This window comes from Phocoena sinus, chromosome 7, assembly GCF_008692025.1.
Source record: "Phocoena sinus isolate mPhoSin1 chromosome 7, mPhoSin1.pri, whole genome shotgun sequence".
In the NCBI taxonomy this organism is placed as follows: domain Eukaryota; kingdom Metazoa; phylum Chordata; class Mammalia; order Artiodactyla; family Phocoenidae; genus Phocoena; species Phocoena sinus.
The window spans coordinates 11557410-11574006 of NC_045769.1; the positions used below are offsets into that span (position 1 = coordinate 11557410).

The 16597-nt window shown below is 38.2% G+C and overlaps 1 protein-coding gene across 8 annotated transcripts in view; it reads left to right on the forward strand.

The window, feature by feature from the left end:
- COL4A4 (collagen type IV alpha 4 chain) overlaps positions 1-16597 on the forward strand; it is a 146891-nt gene that overhangs the window by 10426 nt on the left and 119868 nt on the right. For 7 of the 8 annotated variants that reach the window (XR_004350630.1, XM_032636649.1, XM_032636651.1 and 4 more), the window contains exons 2-3: positions 5563-5729; positions 9319-9361. Coding sequence is in view for 6 of the 8 variants with exons in the window: in XM_032636649.1 (XP_032492540.1) it covers positions 5674-5729; positions 9319-9361 (99 nt within the window). In the remaining 2 variants the exon portion in view is untranslated. Of the gene's footprint in view, positions 1-5562; positions 5730-9071; positions 9100-9318; positions 9362-16597 lie in introns of those variants that run through there. The other variant, XM_032636653.1, reaches the window with a different exon arrangement.

The following is a 16597-nucleotide window of genomic DNA, read 5'->3' on the forward strand; positions in this document are numbered from 1 at the left end:
CAGTGTCAGAAAGTCAAAGGAAAGACCATGTAGTCATTGAGTTAATAAGAAATGATTTCCCTGAAAGAACAAATATTGTTAAAAAGAGCTCAGAGACTTAATGTTACTTGCAAAAAGAAAAGACATTATATTTCTGCTACCTTTTATGACTGGAAGATTCCACTCCTCAGTCTCCTGTTTATCTGGTCCTCCAATCTTGGCCATTGCCCCCGCCCATCCCCCAATTGATGAGAACTCCAGCACGGTGTATTTCTATTCAAGATTGGGTTGCAGAGAAAACAAATTCCCCATGGTACAGAGAATGATTTGGAAGATCTCAGATCCTGTTCCCAGACCTAGCCTTTGGAAAATTTTGGGCACAGACTCCTAAGCAGTCCCAGGGGAATGGGAGTCCAGGAATTTTCATAAAGGAGTGAAGAAAAAAAAAATAATCCCAGGGAGTTGGAGGAAGAGAACACAATGATATCTGCTGAATATGCATGCTAGAAATTACTGATATAAATACACTGCTGGGCAAGAGCCTATGGACTTGGTCAGTGAGGGAGATGGATGGCAAAGGCCCAGGGCACGGACGTTCAGCTTCCCTGTTGGGGGTGGGTGGCTTCAAATGAGCTCCCTGAGGTATGTCGCAGCCTTGGGAGCAGCTGTGATGAGGGCAGTGCTTTTTATCAGACTCAGCTGCACAGGTCAGTTTGCTTAAGAAAGGGGAATTGACTGCAAGACTGTGTCAGGAATTGGGGGGGCTCTCGGGAAGGAGCTGGTTTTTTCATCCTCTCATGAGACCATCTGTCTTTCTCTTTTTGCGTTTTCCTCTCTTGGAAACAGCTTTTTCTGATTACTTAGCTTATCTGTTTCCTCTAAACTCAGGCTTGCACTTGGCCTTGACTTGTCCCAGTTTTCTAACGCCTGGCTGTACTTCAGGATGTACTGGATGCATCCTTCCTCCCTCATCTCCCTTTCTTCTCTCAGTGTCCTAATTTCAGAGGACTGGTTCAGAAGATGTTTTTGTACCATCCTCTGGCCCAGAGTTCTGTGTTACCAAGCCAAGCTCTGGGTTGGGTCAAGCTTTGGTTATTCCCCAAGTTTCCGTGTGCCTGGGGAGATGGAATCAGGTGGTGAAAACCTGGTCATGCTCCCAATTAAGAGCCAAAGGTGGGGACTTAGGGGGCTCTGATACTGCATTCCGTAGCACTCAACACTCCCTTCTTGAGAATAACAGTTGGCAGAATAAAGCATACCCCTTGAAAGGTACAGAAGCTTTGAAAAAGTTTCCAAGGTAGGCATTCTCCCAAAGCTGTTGTTTCTATATGTTTTAGTGGCATTGCATTTGGGTTGATTAGGCTTTTTTTTTTTTTTTTTTTGATAGACTCCAATTAGAAACATACTGTCTTGGCCACTCCTATGTGATGACAGCCTTTTATTTATGAGAAGATAGGTTAGAGGGATGCTGTTCTGGGGTGTTTTTATTTGGTGTCATCAAAAGCATGGTTGAGACCAAAGGTTTTTTGCTCTTAACACAGGCAGTTGCAACAAAGGAAATCCTCCTAGACTGTTGTGGGTACCATGTGTGACAGCCTTTTGGGAACTGTAGAGTGCTGTACACACAGCTGTTCACGGTGTCCAGCTGACAGCCAGATGGGCCTTTACTTAGCTGTGACCTAGGAGCTGCACCCTAGGCTGGAGAACAGTCCTAAAGTCTCTGCGACTCCTCTGTAGCTTTGTTTACAGGCTAAACAGATGCGTGGGATGAGCAAGTAGTCATGCTCTAGGTAAAACGGTGAACAAGGCAGTGGTTTTCCTTTTTGCAGCTCGTCTAAAGCACAGAGCCCCAAACTGAGGTACATGTACCCTTGGGAGACCAAAAGATTCTTAAAAGTTATGCAAGCAGCTTGGATAAGTAATTAAAGGAATTAATTTCTCAACTGTTACAGATATTATTTCTTAGGATTGTTCTATCTGAAAATGGGCCTTTGGACTAGGTTCTCACCACCCCTTCACGACTGTCCTTCTACTTTTCAAAAGAAAGGCATACCTCCACCCCATCCCTCTGCCCCATCCATCCCAAATGTTACCAGCCTGCTTTGTCCAGACTGTTTGTGGGGCCGGATGAAGTGTGTTGAGAACAGAAAGCATCTACCTTCTGGGCTGCACATCCCCTGGGCCAGTTGGTTTCCCACTTTCTGTTTTCATCACGATTGAAGGAAGACTCTGTCAACTGGTAGATCTTTCAAAATGATTCTGGAGGATAAATTCTATATTGCTTTTGATATACAACTCAAGAGAAGTTCTCAGAATTGAGTGACATTTGTGTTACAAATTCCTTCCATTCACAACTTCTGAACTTTGTGAATAAGTTTTATTAGGCTTTACAGCTTTAAAAATTAAAATGGAAGTAACATTGTTGCTCAACCTGTCTCATTCCAGTAAGAAGAATTATTACTCTAGGGCTAAATAAACTAACTGAGAAACAAAAGAGCCCACTTCTTTCATTGCCAATGACATTTCCAATATAATTTCACTTTTAATGTTTAGTAATTGTTTATAAAGATTTAAATTTATTTATGTCTTTGATGAATCATATGCTACTACTAATCATAACCATAAGTCAATCCGGGAGAAAAATCTTTTTTTAAGATTCAGAGATTTGTGATCATAAGAAATTTTAAAAATATCGAATTTATATGTATTTTTGTTGCAGAGAAGTAGTGTGGGGTGATCAATATGATTTTCAAGCATAAAATTATATTGCACAAGGATATATGTGGGGGAGTGGAATGGAAAGACAAAATCATGAAGAAAAATGATGTTAAAAACCGTGTGCATATATCTTACACTGATGATGGTGAAAATCAGATTGCCTGGCATTGGTGATGTACTGGCTACAGCTAAAATAGTGCTGCAATAAAAACAATAAAATAGTTTTTTATTTTTTATAAAAAATAGTTTTATTTTATAGGTAACCGTTTACAATGTTGCAAATTTTACTCCTTGCAATAAAAAGATTAAAGATTTTATATGTTAACTTTAAAAAAGGAAGAGAGGGTTCAAATAGGTTTCTCAAAATTCTAATGGGAGTTTGAGAGCAGAAAAGTCTGAAGGCTGGGGTGTCAGTTGGGAGAAGGGACATATGTTGGAGTCCAGAAATCCAGATTCTGCCATTTAGTAGCTCCGCAACTTTGCGCAATTAGTTAAACTGATCCAGTGTCCTTTTTTTTTTTTTTCGGTCGTGCTGTGGGGCTTGTGGGATTTTAGTTCCCTGACCAGGGATTGAACCCTGGCCCATGGCATTGAGAGCGTGGAGTTCTTAACCACTGGACCCTGCCAGGGAATTCCCCAGTTTGCTTTTCTTACGCAATGAAAATAATACTTTTCTTACTAAACTGTGGTGAAAAGAGGTGACTTGATTGTGGGCAACACTCTAGGCAGAGGGTCCTACGTATAATCAGTAAGTGTTGGTTTCTCATTACTTCTTCCAGTGGCATTATGATTTTTCTCTCCATCTCCTTCATTCTCCCTTCTTCTACCCTCTTGTATATTCAAAATTAGCCTCATCTTACACCCCCTATTAAATATATTTGATTCACATTTGAAAGGTCCCAGAGTGTCTTCTATAAGTCCATCCATCCAACAGATATACATTGGGTACTTATTATATTTCAGAGACTATTATGGCACTGGGGATAAACCTGTGAATAAAAAAAGATGAAATCCCTATTGTCATAGAGCTTATATAGTAACTAAGTGCATGGTGATGGGAATGCATTGGCTACTCCCAGCCTAGCAGTGTCCTCTCACTGTTAATGTCCTTTCACTTTGGACAGTCCCACTGACTAATGGGAGACCAGTTAGGTTCCTGCAGGTTGGTTCAGCTGTCCATTCATGCATCTATCCACCCAGCCATCTTTTCAATTAAAATGTACCGAGACACTCCTAGGTGTTAGGGCCACCATCACACATTCTTCCTCTGAAAGGTGACCACAGCAACACACTATTTTAACAAAGTCCCCTTGATGCATGCTTTATCACAAGACGTCTGGAGACTAATTGCATGATGTATCTATTTTTTGGTTAAAATGCAAATACCTCTGGTTTTCTTTAATTTTTGACTGTGTTTCCTATTTGTTTAAAATATCAAATACATTTTGAATGATTCAAACCAATTTGTGTATTCCTCATAAAACAATAATTTGTTTTACTGAGACTTGCTTCTGGAATGCAAGTAAAAAAATATTTAAAATGATGGATTTAGGGATGGGAGAAGACTTTGATAGGTACTCAAAGTGATTCTGTTTCTACTTGGTTTTGAAACTATCATGGAATGTTGTTCCACCACTTACTTGGAAAACTAGTCTTTCATAAATGCAACACTGAGTTAGTTTATCCAGATTTTATCCAGAAGTTTAAAAATAGTTTGTAACATTCTACACTCCCAGTTTCCTTCTCTCTACCCAATTCTTACAGATACAGGTCTTCAGAGAAGCCAGAGTTTTAAAGATGAGACATTTCAGTTCGTTCAGCCAAAGAGATCTTTTATCAAAGCATACAGTTCTTTGAGTCAAAATATTTTTTCTTTTTTAAAATTGAGATAAAGTTCACAAAATAAAACACACCATCTTTACTCTTCTAAAGTTTATAATTCAGTGGTTTTTAGTGTTCTTAGAATGTAACCATCACCACTATCCAGTTCCAGAACATTTCCATCACCCCAACTCTCCCCTTCTCCAACCCCTGATAATTACTAATCTATTTTCTGTCTCCATGAAGTTGCCTATTCGGGACATTCCATATACATGGAATTATACAGTATGTGATTTCTTTCACTTGGGACAATGTTTTCAAGGTTCATCCATGTTGTAGCACGGATTGGTACTTCATTGCTTTTTATGGTCGAATAGTATTCCATTGTATGGATGTAGCACGTTTTGCTTATCTATTCATCAGTTGAAGTGAGTCGTTCCCATTTTTTGGCTATTACAACTAATGCTGCAGTACAAGTTTATGTGTGAACATACGTTGTCAGTTCTCTCGGGTATATACCTAGGAATGAAATTGCTGGGTCATATGGTAACTCTTATGTTTAACTTTTTGACGACCTGCCAGAATGTTGTACCATTTTCCATAAAAACATGTTTATATGTGTTTTCTGTATGTAGGCAAAATGTGTATTTTTATACTAGGGGATTCCTTTTTAGTTTCAAAAAATAAAAAAAGCACTTGAAAGTATCATAGCTTGGATTTTTAAGAGAAAAGATTAAATCGAAGAAAATTCCCCTTAGCAAAATGAAGCAATATTTTTTGTACAAGCATTACATACATATATCTTTTCATTTCTCAAAAATATATTTATGCCATAAAGAATTTGAGAATATTTTTACTTCTAAGAATTAAAAATTAAGTATTCAGTTTAACCATTGCTAAGAAAAGATTGTTATGTCAAAACACTGTTGAAGTTCCCCTTTAGAAAATATTTCCATCACTAACTCTGAATGATGAAAGTTATTATTTTCAACATTATAATGCATACTCTGTTTTAAGAGATATATTTATATTTAACATATACAGACTTTAAACCCAGGACATAGAACCTCACTTGTAGATGAGAGTCTTCTGGAAGAGAAGAGTGGCAGAATTTTTTTTAAGTACCAAGATTTGACTATGAAGTAATTCGTGCACATGGCATTGGTAAGGCGCTCTTTCAGGTGGATCAAGCCCTTGGCCACAGATTCCTGGTGAGTGTCCTCAAGTACGATCACTGGTTTTTATTTAATAATTTCCCCTAAAGGTTGGTTCTGCAGGTGTAAATTATCTGAATGCTTCACATGTCAAAAAGCCCAATTATTCCAGAAACCTATGGATTATGCCTGCTGCCATTCTGTGATTCACTTTTATTATTAAACAGCAGTCCTCTCTCCTCTCCACCAGTTGCACCCACATGATCACCCAGTGGGAGGATGCACAAGGCTACAGATTCTTGCTCTCCTATTCACTGGGTTTGAATACCAAAAACCTTCTCATATGTCCAGAGCAGCAGGGTCCCTATAACTAGGAGAGTTAGGACAACGCACTTCATGAGTGGGGTAGGCAGAATAATGACCCCCAGAGATGTCCACACCCTAATGCCCAGAGCCTCTGAATGTGCTCTGCTATGTAGCAAGGGGGAATTATGGTTGTCGATGAAATTAACGTTGCTAATCAACTGACCTTGCCATGGGGAAATTATCCTGGATTATCTGGGTGGGCCCAGTATAATTAAAAGGGTCCCTAGAAGCCAAAGAGGAAGGCAGAAGAGTGAGTTGAGAAGGAGATGTGATGAAAAGAGCAGAGGTCAGAGGGTTGCAGCAAGGGAGAGACTCAGCTGGTCACCGCTGGCTTTGAAGGTGGAACAGACCGTGAGCCAGGGAATGCAGGCAGCCTTTAGAATCTGGAAAAAGCAAGGAAACTGAGTCTCCCTTGGAGCCTCCAGAAGGAACACAGCCCTGCCAGCACCTTGATCTTCTGCCAGTGAGACCTACTTCAGACTTCTGACCTCCAGAACCATGAGAGAATAAATTTGTATTGTTTTCAGCCACTGGGTTTGTGGTCATGTGTTACAGCAGCAGTAGGAAACTAATATGAGATTATTCGAGGTGACTAAAAAAAATTTTGGGAATTAAGACAGGGAAATGTTAAACAGTGAAAAATGTGAGAAGTTTTGGAGCTGATGAACATGTATTGATGGGCAGTGAAGGGAGAGAGGGGGATGGGAGGGAGGACGCAATTCTTTCAGAAATGCAGCCAAGTCTTATTTATTTGGAGCGAATGTGAAGGAAACTGCAAAGTACTCTTAATTTTGAATTGTTCTTTAAAGAAACAATTTTAAAGAAAAAAAAAAAGAGCAACCCCACTCCTAAGCGTATATCTGGAAAAGATGAAAATTCTAATTCAAAAAGGTAACATGAACCCCTGTGTTCATAGCAGCACTATTTAGAATGGTCAAGACATAGAAGCAACCTAAGTGTCCGTCGACAGATGAATAGATAAAGAAGATATGGTGTAGATATATGCAATAGAATATTACTCAGCCACAAAAAAGTATTAAATAATGCCATTTGCGGCAGCATGGATGCAACTAGAAATGATCATACTAAGTGAAGTCCAGCAGAGAAAAACAGATATCATGTGATATTGCTTATATGTGGAATCTAAAAAAATGATACCAATGAACTTATTGACAAAACAGAAACAGACTCACAGACATAGAAAACAAACGTATGGTTACCAAAGGGGAAAGAGAGGGAAAGGATAAATTAGGACTTTGGGGTTAACAGGTGCACACTACTATATATAAAATAGATAATCAACAAGGACCTACTGTGTAGCACAGGGAACTATATTCGGTATCTTGTAATAGATATTGGAAAAGAATCTGAAAAAGAATGTGTGTATATATATATCTGCATCAGTTTACTGTAGACCTAAAACTAACACAGCATTGTAAATCAACTATAATTTTAAAAAAAACGTAAAAAATAGAATTGCCTTATGTTTTTAAAAACCTGCTGTATTAAAAAAAAGAAGGAATTGCCTTATTTTTAAATATATTAAGCAGCGGGAGGAACAAATGGGGGATGGGGTGGGGGGAGAAGGGACAGTCACAGGGATTCCGATCTGTCTGAAGTGCCACCTCCGAGCCACTCTGCCTACAGCCTTTTGGGCACGTTATCCAACATTTCTGAGTCAGTTTGCTCTGGTGTAAAATGTGGAAAAACCTACCCTGCCTACAATTTTAATGAGACTATATATACGGAGGCCAAAATTGCTATAAGATGTAACCTGTCCTTATTTACAAATGTCCAAAGTGATAACGACCTGATTAAACAACCGTTGTTGTAAATACTTTTTGATTTAAAACAGTTTATTCCCTCTATTTAACACGTCTTTCCCCTTTTTCTTTTCTGATTTACTCCATTACTACACTGAAATGCCACCCTGGCCTATACTGGAATTGTCATGAATTCCAAGAGAAGGGTCGTGGAGAAGGGGGACTTTAGTGTGGAGGCCAGTGAGTGTGGGCCGGACCCACTCCCAGGCTCCCATCTCCTAGCCTGGGTCTCACGCAGAGGCATGGCTCTGTAGGTTTCTGTAATGCCTATCAGCATCTCAGTGCAAGAAGAAGGAGCCGAGGATGGAGAAATAAGCCTCCTTTGGACAGGAGGTTTCAGAGGGGAGAAGGCTCTACACGAAAAAAGGGCCAAGGGTGGCAGAGAAATCACAGCCCGAGTCTGGGCCCCCGTTCTCCTCTCATCCAAGCTCTGTTTTAAGGATTCAGTGCGATGATGGATGTGGAAGCTCTTGGACAATCATAAGGCCGAGGCAGACATATGCAGTTTCGAGTGGTTGTCCTAGTCCCTCCAGGCTGCTGTGACACGTACCATCGACTGGGGGGCTTATGAGCAATGCACATTTATTTCTCACAGTTCTGGAGGCTGACAGTCTGAGATCCGGGTATTAGCATGGGCGTGTTTTTGTGAGGACGCTCTCCTGGGTTGCAGACTGCTGGCTACTCATCGTATCCTCACATGGGAGAAGGAGTGAGAGAGAGCTCTCCAGGTCCTTTTAGAAGGGGAATAATCCCATTCACAAGGACTGCACCCTCATGACCTAATACTCCCCAAGGCCCCACCTCCTAATACTATCACAAGGGGGTTAGGATTTCAACATAGGAATTGGGGTAGGACACACACATTCAGTCTTTCTTTGGTTGCATCTTTCCTGTTAAAATTTCTCTATAATAATGATGTTACCCCAGTTGGATTTCTGCCTCACTTATAAGACCCTGAACTACCTAACTCTCCCCTGACTTGTTCGTATTGTTTCCCAAACCGTCTCCCCAGTCCGGTTAGGAGACCTTCTTCCATCCTCCCTCCTTCTGGCTGGTTCCACTTAACAGCATCCAGGATACACTAGTCTTTGCAGCAGTTCCTGGACAAGGCTGCCTCCTTCCAGCTCTCCTCTAGTTTTCATTATGAGAGTCGTCTCCCTCCAATCATCCGTCCATCCAGGTCTCACCTTCCAAGTGTCCCCACCGCACCCAGCACAATGAGGACCACACCAAAGGTTGTGAGTACTTGACTGATTAAAAGGAGGAAATGTAGTGATGATATCCAGAGAGAGGATAACATTTATCTTGTCACTTGTGACAATCAACTGGCAACAGTAGCCTTATTGGAAACTAAAAAAAAAGGTTTCTGGAGTTAATTCTTGTGTTCTTTTTCTTTTTAGTTTGTTTTGCATTAAAACCAGCAGTTTAAGTTAATCTGCGTTTTTGCTTTTTCGTAGGTTGCTTGTACTTCTTCTCTTTTCTGTGCAACATGCGTACGGGGTAAGTCCATTAATGAGCTCTGATTGCATGTTGAAAATTCACTGTATTGAATGAATCATTTTTATTATACTTTTTTAACCATTTTTAAAAATGCAAGTATAGTTCGTTTACAGTATTGTGTTAGTTTCAGGTGTACAGCAAAGTGATTCTGTTTATCTATCTATATCTTGATTCTTTTCCATTATAGTTTATTACAAGATATTTAATATAGTTCCCTGTGCTATACAGTAGGTCCCTGTTGGTTATCTATTTTATATATAGTAGTGTGTATATGTTAATCCCAAACTCCTAATTTATCCTTCCCCCCCCTTTCCCCTTTGGTAATCATAAGTTTGTTTTCTGTGTCTGTGAGTCTATTTCTGTTTTGTAAATAAATTCATTTGTATCATTTTTTTTAGATTCCACATATAAACGATATCATATATTTGTCCTTCTCTGGCTTATTTCACTTAGTATGATAATTTCTAGGTCCATCCATATTGCTGCAAATGGCATGATTTCATTCTTTTTTATGGCTAATACACCATTTTATATATATATATATATATATATATATATATATTTACCACATCTTCTTTATCCATTCATCTGTTAATGGACATTTAAGTTGCTTCCATGTCTTGGCTATTGTAAATAATGCTGCTATGAACATTGGGGTGCATGTATTTTTTCAAATTAGAGTTTTCTCTGGATAAATACTCAGAAGTGGGATTTCAGGATCACATGGTAACTCTATTTTCAGTTTTTTAAGGAACCTCCATACTGTTCCTCATAGTGCCTGAACCAATTTATATTCCCACCAGCAGTGTAGGAGGGTTCCCTTTTCTCCACACCTTCTCCAGCATTTATTATTTGTAGACTTTTTTTTTTTTTTTTTTTTTTTGCGGTACGCGGGCCTCTCACTGCTGTGGCCTCTCCCGTTGTGGAGCACAGGCTCTGGACGCGTAGGCTCAGCGGCCATGGCTCACGGGCCCAGCCGTTCCGCGGCATGTGGGATCCTCCCGGACCGGGGCACGAACCCATGTCCCCCGCATCGGCAGGCGGACTCCCAACCACTGCGCCACCAGGGAAGCCCTATTTGTAGACTTTTTGATGATGGACATTCTGACTGGTGTGAGGTGATACCTCATTGTAGTTTTGATTTGCATTTCTCTGATACTTCGCAGTATTGAGCATCTTTTCATGTGCCTCTTGGCCATCTGTATGTCTTCTTTGGAGAAATGTCTATTTAGGTCTTTTACCCGTTTTTTATTTGGTTGTTTGGCTTTTTTTTATATTAAGCTGTATGAGCTGTTTGTGTATTTTGGAAATTAATCCCTTATCAGTAGCATCATTTGCAAATATTTTCTCCCAGTCCATAAGTTGTCTTTTCATTTTGTTTATGGTTTCTTTTGCTTTGAAAAAGATTTTAAGTTTAATTAGGTCAAATTTGTTTATTTTTGTTTTTATTTCCATTACCCTAGGAGACAGATCCAAAAAAATTTTGCTGCAGTTTATGTCAAAGGGTGTTTTGCCTGTGTTTTCCTCTGGGAGTTTTATAGTATCCTATCTTACATTTAGGTCGTTAATCCATTTTTTTTTTTAACATCTTTATTGGAGTATAATTGCTTTACAGTGGTGTGTTAGTTTCTGCTTTACAACAAAATGAATCAGTTATATATATACATATGTTCCCATATCTCTTCCCTCTTGCGTCTCCCTCCCTCCCACCCTCCCTATCCCACCCCTCCAGGTGATCACAAAGCACCGAGCTGATCTCCCTGTGCTATGCGGCTGCTTCCCACTAGCTATCTACCTTACGTTTGGTAGTGTATACATGTCCATGCCTCTCTCTTGCTTTGTCACAGCTTACCCTTCCCCCTCCCCATATTCTCAAGTCCACTCTCTAGTAGGTCTGTGTCTTTATTCCTGTCTTACCCCTAGGTTCTTCATGACATTTTTTTTTCTTAGATTCCATATATATATGTGTTAGCATATGGTATTTGTCTCTCTCTTTCTGACTTACTTCACTCTGTAAGACAGACTCTAGGTCTATCCACCTCATTACAAATAGCTCAATTTCGTTTCTTTTTATGGCTGAGTAATATTCCATTGTATATATGTGCCACATCTTCTTTATCCATTCATCCGATGATGGACACTTAGGTTGTTTTCATCTCCGGGCTATTGTAAATAGAGCTGCGGTGAACATTTTGGTACATGACTCTTTTGGAATTATGGTTTTCTCAGGGTATATGCCCAGTAGTGGGATTGCTGGGTCATATGGTAGTTCTATTTGTAGTTTTTTAAGGAACCTCCATACGGTTCTCCACAGTGGCTGTATCAGTTTACATTCCCACCAACACATTAATCCATTTTGAGTTTATCTCTGTATATGATGTTAGAGAATGTTCTAATTTCATTCTTTTACATATAGCTATCCAGTTTACCCAGCACCACTTATCAAAGAAACTGTCTCTTCTCTGCTGTATATTCTTGCCTCTTTTGTTGTAGAGTAATTGACCATAGTACATGGTTTTATTTCTGGGCTTTCTATCCTGTTCCATTGATGTTTATGTGTTTTTGTGCCAGTACCATACTCTTTTGATTACTGTAGCTTTGTAGTATAACCTTAATTCAATTCAGGGAGCGTGTTTCCTCCAGCTCCATTCTTCTCAAGATTGTTTTGGCTATTTGGGGTCTTCTGTGTTTCCATACAAATTAAAATTTTTTTTGTTCCAGTTCTGTGAAAAATGCAATTGGTAAATCGATAGCGATTGCATTGAATCTGTAGATTTCCTTGGGTAGTATAGTTATTTTGACAACATTGATTCTTTCAATCCAAATACATAGTATATCTTTCCATCTGTTTGTGTCATCTTTGATTTCTTTCATCAGTGTCTTATAGTTTTCAGAGTACAGGTCTTTTGCCTCCTTAGGTAGGTTTAGTCATAGGTATTTTTTTTCTTTTTGATGTTATGGTAAATGGGGTTGTTTCCTTAATTTCTCTTTCTGATATTTCATTGTTAATGTATAGGAATGCAAGAGATTTCTGTACATTAATTTTGTATCCTGCAACTTTACCAGATTCATTGATGAGCTCTAGTAGTTTTCTGGTAGCATCTTTAGGATTTACTATGTGTAGTATCATGTCATCTCTGCAAACAGTGACAGTTTTACTTCTTTTCCAACTTGGATTCCTTTCATTTCTTTTTCTTCTCTGATTGCCAGGACTTTCAGAACTATGTTGAGTGTAAGTGGTGAGAGTGGACATCCTTGTCTTGTTCCTGATCTTAGAGGAAATACTTTCAGGTTTTCACCATTGAGTATGATGTTAGCTGTGGGTTTGTCATATGTGACCTTTATTACGTTGAGGTATGTTCCCTCTATGCCCACTTTCTATAGAGTTTTTTTTTTATCATAAATCGTTGTTGAATTTTATCAAAGTCTTTTTCTGCCTCTATTGAGATGATCATATGGTTTTTATTCTTCAGTTTGTAAATGTGGTATATCACATTTGCAGATATTGAAAAATCCTTGCATCCCTGGAATAAATCCCACTTGATCATGGTATATGATCCTTTTAATGTATTGTTGGAGTTGGTTTGCTGGTATTTTGTTGAGGATTTTTGCCTCTGTGTTCATCAGTGATATTGTCCTATAATTTTCTTGTTTTGTGATATCTTTGTCTGGTTTTGGTATCAGGGTGATGGTGACCTTATAGAATGAATTCAGAAGTGTTCCTTCCTCTACAATTTTTTGGAATAGTTTCAGAAAGTTAAGTGTCAGCTCGTCTCTAAATGTTTGGTAGAATTGGCCTGTGAAGCCATCTGGTCCTGGACTTCTGTTTGTTGGGACTTTTTAAATCACACATGCAATTTCAGTACTTGTAATTAGTCTGTTCATATTTTCTATTTCTTCCTGGTTCAGTCTTGGCAGATTGTACCTTTCTAAGAATTTGTTCATTTCTTATAGATTGTCCATTTTATTGGCATATAGTTGCTTGTAGTAGTCTCATATGATCCTTTGTATTTCTGCAGTGTCAGTTGTAACTTCTCCTTTTTCATTTCTGATTTATTGATTTGATCCCTCTCCTTTTTTTCTTGATGAGTCTGGCTAAAGGTTTATCAATTTTGTTTACCTTTACAGAGAATGAGCTTTTAGTTTCATTGATCTTTTCTCTTGTGTTCTAGTCTCTATTTCATTTATTTCTGCTCTGATCTTTGTGATTTATTTCCTTCCTTTATGATGAAAACCTTTGGGTTTTGTTCATTCTTCTTTCTTTATTATACTTTTAAACAATTCACTCTCTGGGATTATTCTCTCATCTGTAAAAATGAAGTGTTGGTTTCAAGTGTAAGGTTTCTTTTATATTCTACAGTTAAGACTGATTACCAAATTGCATAGATATTAGAGATTTTTTTTTGTTTTATAATATAACCCTTTCTTCAAAACTTTTTTCAGAGTGGGCAGGAAGCAGCCGGGCCATTACAAGATTAAATCAAGAAGTATAAGATTAAATTTGAACGTTTTAATTCTGGAGAAGGATAAGCCTAGAACATTCCGTAATAAGCCCTCTTTCTTCTGCCTCCTCTCTAGAGAATCTAAGTTATGAAACCCAACTTCAGACATTTCTAGGAAGTCCTACTAGAGGCAGCCTTTAGTCAGGTTCATCTTGAGAAAGCCAGACTGGTTTAAATCACGCTAGTGAACACACGTCTGTCTATCCGTCCGCTAGCTTGGATCCACCCGATCCAACTTCGGTGATTTCAAGTTATCATAGGTCTTTGCAGAGTGAATCAAAATAGAAAGTTGCCATGCGTTCTCCTTTCCCTTTTAGTCAGGAGCAAAAGCACATGCATTAAAGAATAGGATGCCCTAGGTTTTTGGCTTTGCCATTGATTCATCTCTTAACCTATTCAAGACTCAGTTTTCTCCTGTGGGAAGTGGGCATGATAAAATTTGCCCAACTTAGTTCACAGGCATTTCAGAGAATCACCTCAAATAATAAACAGAAACATACTGAAATATTTGTGTGTGAATTATTTTTTCTCTTATCTGACTTTTCTAAGTTTCTTTTGTATTACATTCTTTTTTTTCTATTACAAAAGTCTACAGAGCACTAAATTTTACTTCCTTTGTTACTTATGTCTCATATAAGTGCATATAACTCCTGAACCAAAGATTATTCTATCCTGGACCTTCCTACCAAATTCTGGTATGCGAAGATTCTAGAGATTTCACACAGAGAGTGGCTATACTGTAGGTGGGTTTTAAAGATAGAGAAATAAATTGATGCAATCTCTATTAAAGGCAATTTGGCATTATCTATCAGGATTTTAAATGCACATGCCTGTTGACATAGCAATTTCCCTTTTTGGAATTTATCATACATATTTATTCTGACTTATGCATAAAGGTATATGCACAAGAGTATTAGTTTAAAGGTAGTGTTTGATAGCAAAAAAGGGAGATAATGAAATGACCATCAATAAGGACTGATTAAATAGTACTTTGTTTGGTGGATAGTCGTATGTATTAATTCAGAATGATTAAGTGAGAAAAGCAAGGTACAAAGAAATATACCATTTGGGTAAAAATAAAACAAGGACAAAAATCACCAAAAGTGTGTGTGTGTGTGTGTGTGTGTGTGTGTGTGATCATTGTGTAAATATGCTCATAAATGCCCAGACATGGGTTTGAAGAGAGCGATTACCTTTAGGGGAGGGAGCCGGGGGCCAGAGTTGGAAGATTTTGTACTGTTTTGTATTTTGTACTGTTTGAATTATCATGTGCATATGTTATTTGTTTTGCCAAAAAAACCCAATAAAAGTAAAAAATGCAAGACTGATTACTAATCTGGAAGTTAGTAAAATATTTCCTTTAACTTTCTATGCAACAAGTATTTGTTTAAAAATATCTGAGATAAAATAGTGACTTTTCTTCTCTTTGAAGAAGAATGACACTGGTTTTTGAGAATGCCACTGTATTCCCAGTGAATGTGGTTTATATTTTGGATGTTGACTTGTCTGAGATATTGTCTTGATCTCTTTTTAATGGGATTATACAATCTGTTTCTGAGGTGCAGTTTCTTCCTCTATAAATGCCCCCCCCTTTAAAGTGATGTTTTTGGGGATATGTCTGATGTAGAAGAACTTTGTAGGGACTAAAATCACCTCGCTTTTTTCTTTTATTGGTCCAAGTCAAAGCTTTACATGTGTTCCTTTATTAGAATTCTGCTAATCTACTTTAAACTGATTCTTGTCTGAAATTTAATTTTGCTACAAACATCTCAATGATGCTTGGCACAATTAAGTTAAAAAAAAACAAACTTGCCTTTATTTTCAAGCCATCTAATCAACTGACCTTCTTTTTTCTCTGGTTATTTTGATATTTCACTGAACACATAGTAATGAATCCCAACCTTAAATGAACCCAAGTGTTCAGCCTAGTTATTTTAAGTGCTTTCATGCTGTCCTGACCTGGCCCTGAGCATTTAAAAAATTGTTTTTACCTAATCAGGGTTTTGAACTTATTGTTTCTGCATTTATAGATAACAGGGTTCCTCAAAATTCGAGAGGCATATGTTTCTGAAACTTCAAATACGTTTTTTTAAAACTTAAATTATCTAATTGCTTGGCTCATGTCAAGGTTCGAATTTTTATATACTTTTAATGACCCATAAGCATTATGTTTATAAAGATGTCCTTTTTATTCATGCTTAAGTTAAAGATTTTTTATTGTGTCTGCACATACTTTTCAAGAAAAAAGAGGTCTTAATTGTATGATTGAAAAGAGAAATGAATGCTGCGTAGACTCCTTTCCCTCCCATCACATATACATTCGTATGTATACATTTGTGTATTTCATGTGTACATATGTATATCATGTATATTTATGTACATAAGTATGTTTGTATATTTATGTATATATATCTTCTATCAGAACTGTACATATTGGTTCAGTTGTTTTATGTTTCCCCGTTATATGTTGGTCTAAAGGCTAAAGTCTACAGTGTTGTTAGTTTTAAGAGAGCTATCGGTTATAGAAGCACGTGGTCCTGTCCACACCTTCGACTCCTGGCACCGAGAGCTGCTTTACCACATCCTCCCTCTCAACATGCACCCCTGTCTGTGAACAAATGCTCAGTGCATTTTCACTGCAGGTGCATGATGCTGGCTGTCGTTAAGGATCTACTTATGGAAACAGTTCCCCTGGGACTGCTGTATTGAAGTGACTGATGACTCACCATATACA